Raw genomic sequence first — 14,509 nt, forward strand, 5'->3', positions numbered from 1 at the left:
AGTAATCGTCCAGTCATGGTGACTAACTGTGCCCGTTGTCCATTTACTTAGGTGTGAGCATGGAAGTCCCGCTTTGTTTGTCTGCAGACCTCTCAAGCCAAAATTAACTGCTCTGGAGTGAGTAACTATGGGAGAACAGAGAGAGTGGTAAACATACAGAGCTAGAAAGGGCTGTCTTATGTGTCAATGATGTGACAAGTCCAGTAGCCAGCCCACTAATGCTGCCAGAATATGGCTCCACAAGTTTTGCTATTCAAAACAATGAGTTTATTTGTGGCAATACACACTGTCACTGCAACTGGTGTGGACAATTACTCAGGGAACACAGAGCTGGAAAAGCAAAGAGGGCAGCCTCATTTTCACAGTAAAATGAGTTGTACTCTGTAGCAGACATGCACAGGAATTGAGTTTATCCAGCCCTAATTTGGTCAATCGTGCCTTAACTAATTTCTGATATAAGTAAATGAGCTTACTCATTTGTCATTTAGCCCCAAGTTAACTATGGACAGTGTTCTGAACTGCATGTACCAGGCTCAGTTACGTGAGAAGATCTGAGCTTTGAAATAACTGTGGGACTAGGACAGGTAAATAATAGAAGCAGGGAAGTATAAAACATTCACATCAAAGCTAAATCCTTGATTATTGCTATTTACCAGCTGCTGCAAATAGATGATCATGAAAGTTTTAATGCTATGAATTGTCTTACTCAGCAGACTGATATCAGCAGAGGAATTTACATACACTGAATTAAAAGGTATTTTTACAGTAAAGAGAATTGCGAGAAATTGCTGAGATAACGCAAGAGAAAAAAATACATTCTGGATCCGCAAGAGTTAAACATACTAACCCTGATAAATTAAGACTTTTGTTTCTAATCTCAAGTAAACTACTTTTTGAAGTTTTATTTGGGAAAAAAGAAAATGCAGTCAACAGATTTCCTAAAGATCAGAAAATAATTCAAATAATTTTTAATCATAAAAATGTACAACAGTCCTTAGAGGGAGCAGAACAATTCATAATACTGTCATTTACCAATTTAATATTGCCAATTCAATCCACCTCAGGAACAACTGGTAACTTCTGCACAGTTGATGCCAGGCTCAGCCAAGCCACATTTTTACAACGGTAACAAATATTTTGAATAAAAGAAAGAAAAGTATAAGCTAGCTTTTTATTTACAGCATAAATTAAATACATAATCCTTAACCTCACAGAACTGTCAATATCTAATATCTACTATCTATCTGTACAGTAGTTCGTCTTTTGATTGTTTTTATGGGTCTGCCTGTATCATTTTGGAAGGACCAAAAGCAGTGCAGAAAGACAATAAATGTAGATATCTAACTTCTCTGTCACTAAGCATTAGAGGCACACAAACTTTCCCATGCACTCCTGTGGGCTGTGGGGAAGCGGGGAAGCAGCCTCTCCTCACACCTACATACCCTTAAGCCTTCTTCCCTTCCCCATTTCCTGAACATTCCCCAAAGTTTCCACCAATTCACTTTCCTTGTGGCAAACCTCACCACATGTGACACCAGAATCTTGGAACAAAACATTAATAGATTTGCAGTTCACCTAAGTGTTCAAGGCCAGGTTGGATGGGGCTTTGAGCCAACTGGTCTGGTGGAGGGTGTCCCTGCCCATGGCAGGGGGGTTGGAACTAGATGATCTTTAAGGTCCCTTCCAACCCAAACCATTCTGTGATTTTATTCTACAATTCCAAAGGAATAAGTGACAAAAAGGGTATTCATTCCTAGAATGCTTATCAAGTGAAATTCAGTACTGAACATAGAAATGTCAGAATTCTAATGCAGTCATTATCTGTTGTGTTTCCTCCGTACCTTAAAAGCAGCACCTCCATGAATAACAGATTTGATGAAAATCCCAAGATCAGCTCCACTTTCCCGAGATTTGTTGCCTTTTAAGCTCACACCAAGTCCAGCAGAGCCAGAATCATTCAGAGGAATCTCAAAGGTCAGCTGCTCTGTGGTTTCTGGAGAAAGAATACTGCAGTTTGGCTCTCCTTTCTGTTAGGGAAAACAAGGATGAAAATATGGGTGAAAAGGGGGCAGAGACAATGCATAAATTAGTTGTATCCATAGGTCCATGTGACAAGAAATAGTCCTGTTTTCCAGAAAGCAGCTTGAAGAAGCAGCCTTATAACCAATGATGGATTTAGCTGACATTTTGTCACGTGATCTGGCTTAAAATGTTATTTTTAATGATATCTAGAAATATGGCTAAATAGAAGGTAAAATGGATTAGTTCCACATGATATAAAACTGATGTTGCAGCAGAATGTAAGAGACATTTATTTTAAACACAGCTGCATTAAAAATGTAAGCCATAAAACTCTCAACATCTTTACATGCAGCTCACAAACTGTAATGATAGTTGTACTGTTAAATCCTATTCCCCTCTGAAAATTGAGTTTCATCCTTAAAAAATTATCCTTCCCTTAAACCCATCCGCAGAGGGAAGTTGGTATAACAAAAGCAAGGGTGAGAATTGAAAACACAGTAGCTTATTCTGCACTAACTCCCTTTCTACATACTTTTATTCCAGAGAGGTTTGGGGTTTTTTTCCTTCTGGTAGATTCCTAGATTAGAATGCTGTTTAGAAGACTGACATGTCAAGTATCCATAGCTAGGGAAGATCCAAACGAACTTTCTTTTACTGTACACTGTATCTCTGGTTTTATAGGGCTGTAATGTTGGGTGTGTGGGGTGTTTATTTAGTTTGGTTTTGGTTTGTCGTTGTTTTATTTCAAGCAGGTTAGAATAATGAAATTGAACAAAATCAAATTCTAGCGTGAAATATTTATACTGGCACACTACAGAAATAAAACTAGAACAAGGAGACCTACTATAAAGTGTTCATGGAAGGCATCAGGGGAAAAAACTTTGTGTATCACATCTGATTTTATTCCACTCTTCCTTCTCCATATAACTCTAAGACAATTAATTTATGTTTCTTGTCATTTGGACATTATCTATTCTTTGTAATAGTAGTGTTAAAAATTAATAGGGAAAAAAACATGAAAAGGAAATACACAGACAGGTACAAGTTGAAAAAGATGACTGGGGGCTGCTTTCAAGGGTGTCAAAGTCTTTCGTTAAATTATCAAGTAGAGTTCACACACCAGGAGTGCAGTAGCTGGGCCAATCCGCCTTTTACCCAACAAAGGATTGTTTCCAGGCCTAAGTTGCATTATATACATTATCAATGCCATAGTCAGCAAAATGTTTTCGCAGCAGCCAGAATAGTCTCATATATTCATCTATTATGCTGTCTGATCAACAAGAAATACTATCACAGAACTAAAAGCAGATATTAATATCCTGAAGCAACAAACAATTAGAAACAGTAGCCACTAAATATACTTCCATTTATTTCAGATGCCCTTTCACTGACGAGAAGCAGCTACCAGCTAGAGAAGAATTGCATGAGCCAGAGAGCTAGGACTATAAACCTGAATCCCAATATGCACCATGCTCAAATTCTTCCTGGAATGTAACTACATGTACATGATACTAAGGCAACAAAATTTGCCTAACTGCCAAAATATAAAAATGACATAGCACCAACACTGACAATTGCCTGGATGCCAGCACTCATCTCCAATACCTGCGTTACTCATTTGTGCTTTTGTCTTTGTTCACCAGAAGTAAACAATTCTCAGTTACAAATCTGTCACTTATTTCTTAGGTGTGGATATAGAGACATCTGAATGTAATCCCCCAAAACATACAAATTCATACTTAGTGCTGTGAACAATACAGAATGATAATTTGTAAACACTCCTGCTCTGACTTCCTTCAAAAGAATCAGTGTAAGGGAAAACCCCGCTATTACTGGTCTTCTAACATCAGCATTTTGGATTTAACTTTCTCAAGGTTTTAGAGGAAAAAAAATTCACACATTCTCATTAGCAGACTCAGAACTCAAATCAGAGTTCTACTCAACTGGCACATCCTGTCCAGATTTGAACAGTGGAAATTTTTCTCAAGGTCCCAGACCTGTGATGTCTCCTGCAGCCCCTCAGGACAGTCTATTTCATATTATATTCATGATCCCCTAGGCAAGCAGTCAGTTCCTGTGTGCTACTACTACTCTTCCACTTTAATCCATCACATCTGCGCCACACTCTTGCCCCTTCTTTATGTCAATACTGTGGTTTTGTCTTTCCCAATTACCACAAGGAAAGCAGTGAGGGGGGGTTGCTATCACAGGACATAAAAGCTCTCGGGTGCCCATGCTTACCTTCACCAGAGCAGCAGCAAATTGCTTTATAATGTTATCTCAATATGAACTTGGACTTCATATAAAACTGAATTTGGTCACATTCAGAACAATTTTTAATGGGGATGGCTGAAGGTCAGCCGTGGCACAAAGGCTATTATTTACCAAAAAAACTTTCAAGGAAAAAGTGACACATTATTTTTGTCAAGAAAAAAAAAATATGTATTTTTTTTTTTGTTAGCATCTTTCTCAAGAGCATCTTACTTGTTTCACTTAAAGCTCCAGGATGGACATTAATTTCAGGTGAAGGACTTCATGCATTTGTTAACATGAACTTGTAAAAAACCAAAGACAACAGGGTCTATACATGTCCCTCAAGCCAATATACAAAAACAAACTAGGCAGATGAGCCTACCTGAATTCAAGTGCTCTAATCAATACCATTCTCATGTGCACTATCACTCTTGTTGCTGACCCACCCGTGATACTGGTGACCTGGCTGCAGCCCCCCCGCTGTGCCCAAGACCCTGGCAGTGTTGGGAGCAGTGGTGGTGGCTACAGGAGGCAGGACACTGTCCCCTTCTTCTCTGCAGCACAGGCTCCATAGCAGCACTGTGCTCAGCTTGAGGCTGCAAGAAACAAGCTAGATGGATTCTAGAGGACAGCAGTTTAACAACCTTGTTTAAACTTTGGAGGGAAAAAAACAACAAAAAAAGCCTAAAAGGGGACATAATAATAGTCTTCAAAACACTTTACAGTAGCATTTTCCTCCTTTTTCTTTGCAGGCGGTTTTTGACATCAGAAATATCTCACTTAAATAGCAGGCAAGCAAATGTCGGTGAGTCTCAAAGAAAACCTTTGCCTTCAATATCTGGAGAAAAAAGACTGAGTAGGTGGTCACGAGAATTTCCCCACCATAAACTTACTAAGATAACGATATTACACATAGGTTTTCAGTGTAACTTAGTCCGATAAAAAATAAGTAACAGAGTTGTTCAATGTTCTATAACATTGCCCAGCTTCCTTTAACGTAACTATGCCGTGCATTAGCTCTTGTTAAGTAATCGACCAGATCACTGTCTGCATGCCAGGATGTGTTATCTATCAAACATTAAGATGTATTCAGCAGGACACCAAACAAGTACAGTAAATTTTTGTCAGTATTTTGTTTCCTCTATTTTTCCTAGTACCTAATTTGGAATCCATAACATTTGACTACCATTTTCCTTGCTACAATTCTCTGGGAAACAGATAATTTCATCATACAAAAACCTTAACAAATTTAAAAACAGCTGTTTTCCCCTATTACTGAAGAACTCTCTAATATACCTTAAAGTTCTTCACAAGTGTTTCTTGTTCAACATAGTCCTATTATCCTAAAAATGTCTCCTTTTCATTATCTATATTCAGCCTTACTGCAAGATCCAGCAAAAGTTTATTTAAAAATAATGCTGAACTTTTTTTTAATAGTACTATCAAAAATTTGTTACCCATGAAGGAGGGTGAATGACATTTCAGTGATTTCACAGGGATGGGTAACAGCAAAGGAGACACACATCTACAAATCAATCATGAATTCATTATAAGACCAAGTAAACTCTGCCTTTATTCCCCTAAAATTTTCATTTGCCACTCATATGGCATCTGATAGTAAATGCCTGGTAGTCAGTTAGTAACATCAAGACTCTGGTGCAAATACAGGATTGAAAAATTTCTTTGTGGGAGAACGTGAGAAGCAGAAGAAGGAAAAACAGAGAAGAAATAAAAAAGGGATGAATAGAACCTAGAAGCTTGATTTCATCCTATACTCACTAAATGTTTTCAAATTATTATCCTGATGACAGTGCTTTTCCCAGGGAATACCTTTTCACTGATGACCAAAAACAGCTCCAGCCATCCTTAAGTTAAACAGCTCATCAATTAACTGCTTCATTTGGGTAACTCACTTCATGAGTGACAGTCCCTGTTCCTAGAATATGCAGGTATGAATATTAAATGCCGCTAGTGACTCACAGAGCTGGATTCCCATTGCCTCTATTTCCCTGACTTTGCTATAACATTATCCCAAGACATCAATACTTCACAATAGAGCAAACACCATCAGCTGAATTATGGTCTGGGTAAAGGAAGTCCTCTCCAATGCACCAAACCTTGAATTCTATTAGAAACACTCCTTACACCTCAAGATCATCCTAGAATCTGCAGTCACTCAAACACAGACTGAATGAAATGAGCTGCAACACAAATGTTTCTAGACCAGGAAAAAATTAGAGTTTAATGTTATAAATTACCCAGTCAATCACGTCGTGTATTTTCCATGACAAATGTATCGCACCTCAGCACTTCAGGAATTAAATGATAGTATATCACTGAAGTTATTCCCTGCTGCAGACATAGGTAAATCAATGGTACTATGATAAACGAGAAATCTTCACATAAATCAAAGTCCAGATAGCCAAGCTATGAGACCTCAAGATGACTCCTCCTGTAAGATGCATACACTGAAGACAGTAAAAGGGTTTTAAAAACTCTTAAGTATTAATAAAACATACTTAACAGCGAATGAGATTAAAGTTAAAATAAAAAAAATCTAAAACTACTTGAAAAAATCCATCTCTGCTGCTCACGTCATCCTTGTTGGGCAGGTCCTTCCTTCAGCTTTGCTAAATCTTAGCCTGTCAGCTTGCAATGGCTTCCCCAGCTGCAACAAGCTCTGAACAGTCCCCTCCAGATATGCACGTCTTTCTTCCCAGTCCCCTCTGCAGCCTTGTAATGTTTGTTCCCTACTATTTATAGGGGTCTGCCAGCCTCAGCTCCTGCTGCAAAGCTCCCTCCTGGTTGCACCATCCAGCACTCTAGATAGTTCCAGAGCTTTCTCAACTGCTTGTTGAAGACAACTATCTCCTCTCTTTCTCCAGGTGATTTCTGCTGCACCAGAATGCAGCAGCCAGAAGTCGTCTAAGAGGGAATCTTTCCACCTGCTGTCCAGACTCAGTCACTAAACAGAATGGAGCAAGCAACCAAACAGGTACCATCCCTAACAACGGAAATCAGGACAGGGATGCTTTAATCTACTGAGATACCTGCACGGAACTTCAGTAAGATCAATTCTGACATTTACTGAACCACCACAAACCAGACAGAAAAGTTCAGAAGCGTTTATATGAAGATGAGAGAATACTGAATTTGCTAGATTTGAGAGCAAAAAGACCTAATAATATGTACTAAACAACATTCAGCAATACAGATGGAAAACCTTTATCTAAGAGTCTCAGGATACATTTCATTGATGTTCTGCCAATGATTTTATTTAATTTTTAAAAGCACAAGTCTCTGATTTCTTAATTAAAAGGCAATAATAAAGGATTCCTGAAACAACCTAAAATTTTATGGGTATATAACCAAATTATGGGTATATAACTAATTCTCATCAACAAATTCTCAGTATTTTAAAGAACAGATAGACTATATTTTTAGCCTTCTATTATTCCCACAACACACAAAACCTGCTCAAAACAGAATTATAACCTTTGAAAAAAGTACTGTGCCTTGTATTTTTCCCTCTTCTACTTAGTCCATGGTTATATCTACTCAATATTGTGTCAATCCTCTGTCTACCATGGGATGCCACTTTCAATTAGTCCTTTTATTTAATCTTACAACGCCTGTTCTCACTGACCACGGCACTTTTGATCTGTGGATTTATGATAATCTAATGCATATCTCTCACTAGAAAGGTTGCCTTATTTATCCCTATTGTTCTTCTGCCAAAAGAGAAGCTTACAAAAAAAATTAGCTCCTACTTAAGCCAGGAAGGAAACAGCATTTGTTTAACACAACAAGAGACCTTTCAGTACCTGTCTGATGCCCTTGACCAACACACTATTATGGTCTCTCAATATGCTGGCTGCCCCTTGCCTGGCTGCTCAGTTCTGATAAGAGATGCCAACTCCCTGGAGTGCTATTCAGAGCTGAGAGCAAAAGGCACAAGACCCAGGAGGGTTATTTTCAAAGGCTTATGAAGGAAATAAGACATTTACATGCTTTTGCAATTATTTTCTGAAAAAAACTGTAAAAGTTAAAGAGCAGAATTTAAACTGTGGCACCACATAACTATTATTGGCAGAAAAGCTTGAAAAGATACCTTCTTATTTGCACTATTCTCTATGCTTCTTCCAAGACCTTAGCCACAATTAAGAAATACTTTGCTGACAGCTCAGTAATTCACTCACTATAAAATCTATGCTGTATTTTGCAATAGATATTACAGTAATGCTCTTGAAAATAATACTCAAAGGCAATGCACTGCTGTAATATTGTCACAATCTAGTAAATAGCTGAAGTCATTGCTGCATGTATTCATCTTCAGCGCTTCTGACAGTTGTTTTCATATTGGCTTCTTTAAAATCATCTGTAATCTGTACTGCAATAAAAACTAAATGGTCACTAATGGCATATCCTGCTAAGACAAAAAAGCCAATAGCAAATCCATGGAGATACATAATACTGTACTTGGATACTTTTTACATTAACACAGTACACCACAAATTTGTGCCATATTAGATAGAATAGTTCTGGTTTGAATTATGTAGACTCTTTGGAATTATAGCTTCGAAAACTGACAAAACTAGATTCAGCTCTTCATCCAAGGCAGATATGTTGCATTTCACAGTTTACCATTTGATGTCACGGGATGCTTCAAAAATGAACATTCCCCAGTCTGCTTGACATGCTTAATCGAGATCCCATAGCAAGTTTTACCCAAGGAAATGATTTGTCCTTGCAAAAGAGTTTTGTAATTCAGTGTGACACTGCTCTTCAACTTTTAAAAACACAGTCTCACTTAACCTTTTAAGTTACATAACTGTAGGAAACAGAGGGAGAAAAATTAACTAGTTCAGCCTTCAATCACGATATGCCCCACTGTGAAAACAGCCATTTTCATCCCATACACACGGTTAGCCATGTGCTTAAGCACCCTACTGAGCTGGAGCCTTGTGCAGTTAATATTGCTTGCCACTTGGATCCTAAAATCTTAACACTCATGAAGATGGAAGACTGCATGATATTTTCAGGGTGAATTTAGGATTGCTATTACTGTATTTTTTCAGAATATACCTCAAGCAAACAGGTCAAAACACTGTGATGTACAAATCCAACTCTACTCGATTTATTGGTTACTGTTTTAAAGGGATGGTAAACAAAGCAATAAGCAGCGTGTAATTCTTTTATGTCTACTTCAAACACCACATGCACATGGTTTACGTTAAGTCAGTCTAGGGAAACTTTTTTCATGGATTCTAAGGCAGAGAGACTTTTGAAATTTTTCATATGATATATGGAATAAATCTGGTGACTCTTGTAAATGACAAGGTACTACAGCTGCCATTATGATTTAAGAATTGTCCAAATACTTTGGTTTTATTAAATGCAAATACCGTAAATCTGGATAAATGCATTTAAAGATGTATGAAGACTCAATTTCTGTTAAGAGCCAGATTTTTTCTGTGTCTATTCTGAAGTATACATACTTCTGATTTCTCCACTTTAACTTTGTCTTTACTAGTAGGCAGAGCACCATCAGAAGTTCTTGCAGCCACCGAGTGCTACAACCAGAGCTTTCAGACCACCCTTTTAAGGTTCCTTGTATTTACTGGCAAATAGAAAGAGTGGGATCTGAAAGAGAAATCTGGATAACATAACACTTTGATGAGTTTGACAGAGAAAGCCATAGTAGACCAGATGCAATAAGGCCTCTGCAGCCTTGGAAAGGCTGACTACCACTATCACATGGAAAAGCACAGTCAACACATTTGCTGTATTGGTAGTTATATTGGCACTTCACAGCATGTGAGAGCTCATTCTGCCATTGCAAAATTGTTTGATCTAGTGCAAATTAAAACACCAACCACTTTTTAAGATACATAAATTACTCAAGCAATTTATTCCCCTTCGGTAAGTTAGGGAATCCCACCAAAAGCCAGGACAAATAAAGGGATACTTTTTGCCACACTTTCTGTTCACTGGGACAGGAAAAACTGTCATCTCTTACTGACTTTTCTAATGAGCACAGTAACTAATTAACAAAGCTCAGTGCATAGTTTCCAGCACTCTAAGCTATAATGAACTAGTAACCATGTTCTGAAATACATAATGAAAGCTGAAAACCTTTGAGGGGCTAATGTTTTCACTCTGAAAGGATACATTTGTGTAGACACAACCTACACTCATTTCATAACCATTCTAGATAAAGTGAATCTACAGGCCACAAATTAAATACTTTCTTTCAAAAGTTCTTGGAAAAAAACAGGACTTTTAAAAATCTACATTGTTTATAAAGTTATTCAAGATGAAAAGTGACATGTGTATTCACAACATCCTTCTCTCCACTATGCAGAACAATTCAAGAACTGTATCTTGTATATGTTATTAAAATCCAATATATATATTGACTACTTTTTTCCCCCTATCAGACTCTTCTCCCTTTGAATAGAGATACCACAACAGAGAATTGGTACTTGCTGGAATCATTCTGTGATAGAAATTATTTAACTATTTCTGGCTGAGTACTAGAATCACTAGTTTGACCTACAAAAATAGGTTCAAAAATGGTTAAGTCTAGGCTGAAATTTCATCTATTATTTCCTGCACATAAAAAAGCAAGAAACAATTAAAAGGAAGTAATAGAAATTAAGGTTTGAATATTAAAAACAAAAAGGAAAACACTTCAGGCAAACAAGAAGTTCTCCATAGGCACTGAAGTTCAAGGTAGTGAAAGGAATTAACTAGGGGAAGACTGAAACAGAAGAGTTAATCACATGGTAAGCTAAAATTGCTTAATTGAACTTGTGTCTCATCCTGCTTCCTTCTATCCTATGTAGTACATGTTAAAAAAAAAAAACTTAGCTAAAGATCAACTGCTACACTACATAAATTGTCGTTCTTTTAGTTATTGTTGTAAAAATGTTGGTTTGTTCAGTTCCCTCCTCCATTCTTCAGGGATCAGTGAATATGCCAAGAAACCATATAAATAGTGATTATAGTTGAAACTGGTAAGCCAAAGCCATCTTTAAAAGAAAAAATGAAGTATATGCAAAACTTACACTATGTATGTGCTCTAACAAAGAAAAATGCATCAAAATATTTTCAGTGCTATATTATTTCTAGCAATTGCAGAACACTCCTCTGCTTATATGCATCATATCCACTACCCTGAAGGCTAATGAAAAATAACAAGAATAAAGAATTGCATAGGGTCATGGTGCAGAATGGATTACGCCAGAGCTGTTCTCATTCAAGTACCTTTGCTTGTTTTACCAATGTGGGGATAAAGAAAGAGAAGGGGTAGTAAGTGATCTTTATATCACTATTAAAATAAATGGCACCTTCAGATCACACATTTTTCCGGGGAAAAAAGCAAGATGTAGCAAATACGCATGACCAAAACCTTGTGTTTTCAAAACACAATAAAACTATAGCCACCATTTCATGTGTATTCCATTTACTTTGGTAAGAGCTGGAAAATCAAAACCCGTTCAGTTAAGCCAGTTTCTCTCTGTAATATTCACCATCTCTTAGAAAACAATCAGTGTTACACAGTTTAAAACTCAAATGCACCTTAAAGAATGCACTAATCACCAGGCACTCTGTAGACTGTGGTAACTAAGTGAATCAAGATCTTCCCCTGAGTTTTGGAATTAGCTCCTTACTCAGCTGTTACATTGTCAACAGCTGGCATGAATTACTGGGAACATTTGGCTAACCAGATAAAAAGGACAGCCTGTGGTTGGTCCAAGTTTTACTTCACCAATCTGCTTAAAACCAAAAAATCTCATTAGATTCTCCTAACACTACAAAGATTGTGTTTTCCAATTTATTCCCTTATTACGTGCAAATGATGTAGCTGTACAACTCAGGTGTTGCATGGGCTAGTGTAACTGAAGCCCCAATTCCCTATAATTTAATAATGCCTGTTTGCAACACTGATTCATCACCCATATCACATCTCTTTGGCTGACGTGGTAAAGGTTTGCTACTCTGAATATATTTTTCTGCTTGCCAGCAATTCATCAGCATAGATCACAGTACAAAAATCCCCATCTAGCTTACTGAAGAGAAAATATTCATGAGACCAAGCTTTCTCCAAAACATAGCTTTGTTACAAGGTAAAGTCAAATTATAGTATTACAGACCCAGGCAACCAAATGCCACCTGCTGTTACTTTGTTACATTATTTGCTTTGTGACCCATGCAGCTACCAAATGCTTTCTGAAATCCATGTAGGATCCCAGTTCTAGTGGAGCGACATGCTTAAAACTGGTTTTGTGTATGGTCTCTAGTGGGTCCAAGTCCCAGAGGCATCTTTGCCACAGGAAGCTGTGGGGGAGTGGGTATGTTTACTAGGCTGTCCTCCTCCTTTTTCTTTCAACAGGTAACAGGGAATCTAAAGAAAACAGCTCCTCAAATTATGAACCCTGGAGAACTGCTCAAATTAAGAACGAGTCTGATACAAAGCAATTACCTTATTATTGCCAGGCATTAACAAAAACCCCAAGTATTTAGGTAAACTCTGCATGCACATTACACAGAGCATTCAGTTACAGCTGTCCTTGAAAAATATTGCATTACCCACTGCCTTTCCTTCCAAAACCAAACATTTTAAAAGCGCTGGGTTTTTTGTCCTCTTTGATCAAAACAGCACTGTAACTTTTAAGGTAGCAGAGGATTAGTCCAATGTAATGTCATGGCTAAAGCTAAAAACAAACAAAAAAGCTAAACCAATTTATTTTTTTTTTAATCTTTGCTGACACTATTCTCAGACAGCTCATGAATTCTAACAAGCATCATGTTAGTGTCAACATCTGGTAGCTTAGTGGTATAGTAACCCACACTTTTGCTGTGAGCTAGCAAACAGACGTCACTGAAAGGCTTTTTAATTTAGAAGGGCTGGTTCCATAAAATTATCTCATGTATTTCAGTAACTCACATTTGTATTATATTGTACTTGATTGGGATAACAAGAAACACAGAACAGTATTAGAATTCACATATCATCACTGTTAGAGTGAGCGCCATCACTTGTATATCATTCTTTCACAGAGAAAGCAATCTAAACGAAGGTCAAGCCAGCAGGATAAATGTGGCTACTTTCTGGATTTCAATCATGCCAGTCATAAGTAAGTCACCTTTTGAAAGGTAGTTAATCCTTGCTGTTGGGGCTAGAATTTAATAGCAGGCAATTGTGGCAGGTAAAAATTATAAATAGCTTTCAGATTCTTCTACCCTTTTATACCCCCACACTGTTACAGTGATTTCCAAGAGAATTTGTACTGTGACAATAAACAATAATGTATAATATTGTGAGAACAGGAGAGAGAAAAGAATACACGCTTTTTTTAAAAGTACATTTTCCAAGGAATGTGTTTTATTACTTAAAAAACCCACAAGAAAAAACTGTTGATAGGTAGCCTTTTCAAAAAATAAACTCTTACTTAGAAGAGATGGTGGAAGAAATCCTAAATATAATAGGTAATTCAGTACCTTCAGAATCAGAAATTTCCCTCCAGTCCACACACACTGACCCTACAGCTCAAGGCTTACTAAACAGAGCATTACAATGACCAGTTTTGATGCTTTGGGAATCACTGATAACAGACGCCCAGTTGCAGGGCTGAAAATATTGTACCATTATCCTCCTTAAAGATTACTCAATTAAAAAAAAGGAAAATGAAAACAAAAATAGTTTCATTAGGACACTTCACAATTGCTCTACTACAGGAAAAAGTGGGCACCAGCGGCACAAGAGGAAAGGTGCACGTGAGAGAATCTGCACTCTCCCCAAACTTCTTATCCTAGGACAGGCAACAGACACCCTCACCTCAACAAGGTCCAACTGGTAACAAAGAAACAAGAGCAAAACTGTTAGCAGTGTTTTGTGAGGAAACAATGGAGGATCTCTGCAGAAGTTCCTGCTAACAGTCTAAAGCAAAAGGAAAAGCAATAAGGCAGCATCTTAAGAAAAGGATGAAGTAGGTTTGTGTTCTTCAAAGGAGATAAAATGAGACAAAAGCAGGAAATGCTGTCCTTCCTTTATCCTAAGAACTTCTTAATGAAAGGTCAAGTATAACCATCAATCAAGATAAGGAAGAGGCAACCAAAGAGATGACCTTCTTTGAGGGGAAACAAGTATGTATCAGATAGCACTTTTACACTGATGTAGTCCTCCTGTATGCGAGAGAAAAAGAGAACACAGTTCCATGCCAGCATT

General features: G+C 37.5%; 1 protein-coding gene across 4 annotated transcripts in view; it reads right to left on the reverse strand.

Annotated features, from left to right (window-relative positions):
- The window catches only part of PARD3B (par-3 family cell polarity regulator beta), a 422,926-nt gene that overhangs the window by 204,962 nt on the left and 203,455 nt on the right, over positions 1-14,509 (reverse strand). For all 4 annotated transcript variants that reach the window (XR_012836057.1, XM_075756447.1, XM_075756445.1 and 1 more), the window contains one exon: positions 1,842-2,027. Coding sequence is in view for 3 of the 4 variants with exons in the window: in XM_075756447.1 (XP_075612562.1) it covers positions 1,842-2,027 (186 nt within the window). In the remaining variant the exon portion in view is untranslated. The remainder of the gene's footprint in view (positions 1-1,841; positions 2,028-14,509) is intronic.

This window comes from Balearica regulorum, chromosome 6, assembly GCF_011004875.1.
Source record: "Balearica regulorum gibbericeps isolate bBalReg1 chromosome 6, bBalReg1.pri, whole genome shotgun sequence".
Classification (NCBI taxonomy): Eukaryota; Metazoa; Chordata; class Aves; order Gruiformes; family Gruidae; genus Balearica; species Balearica regulorum.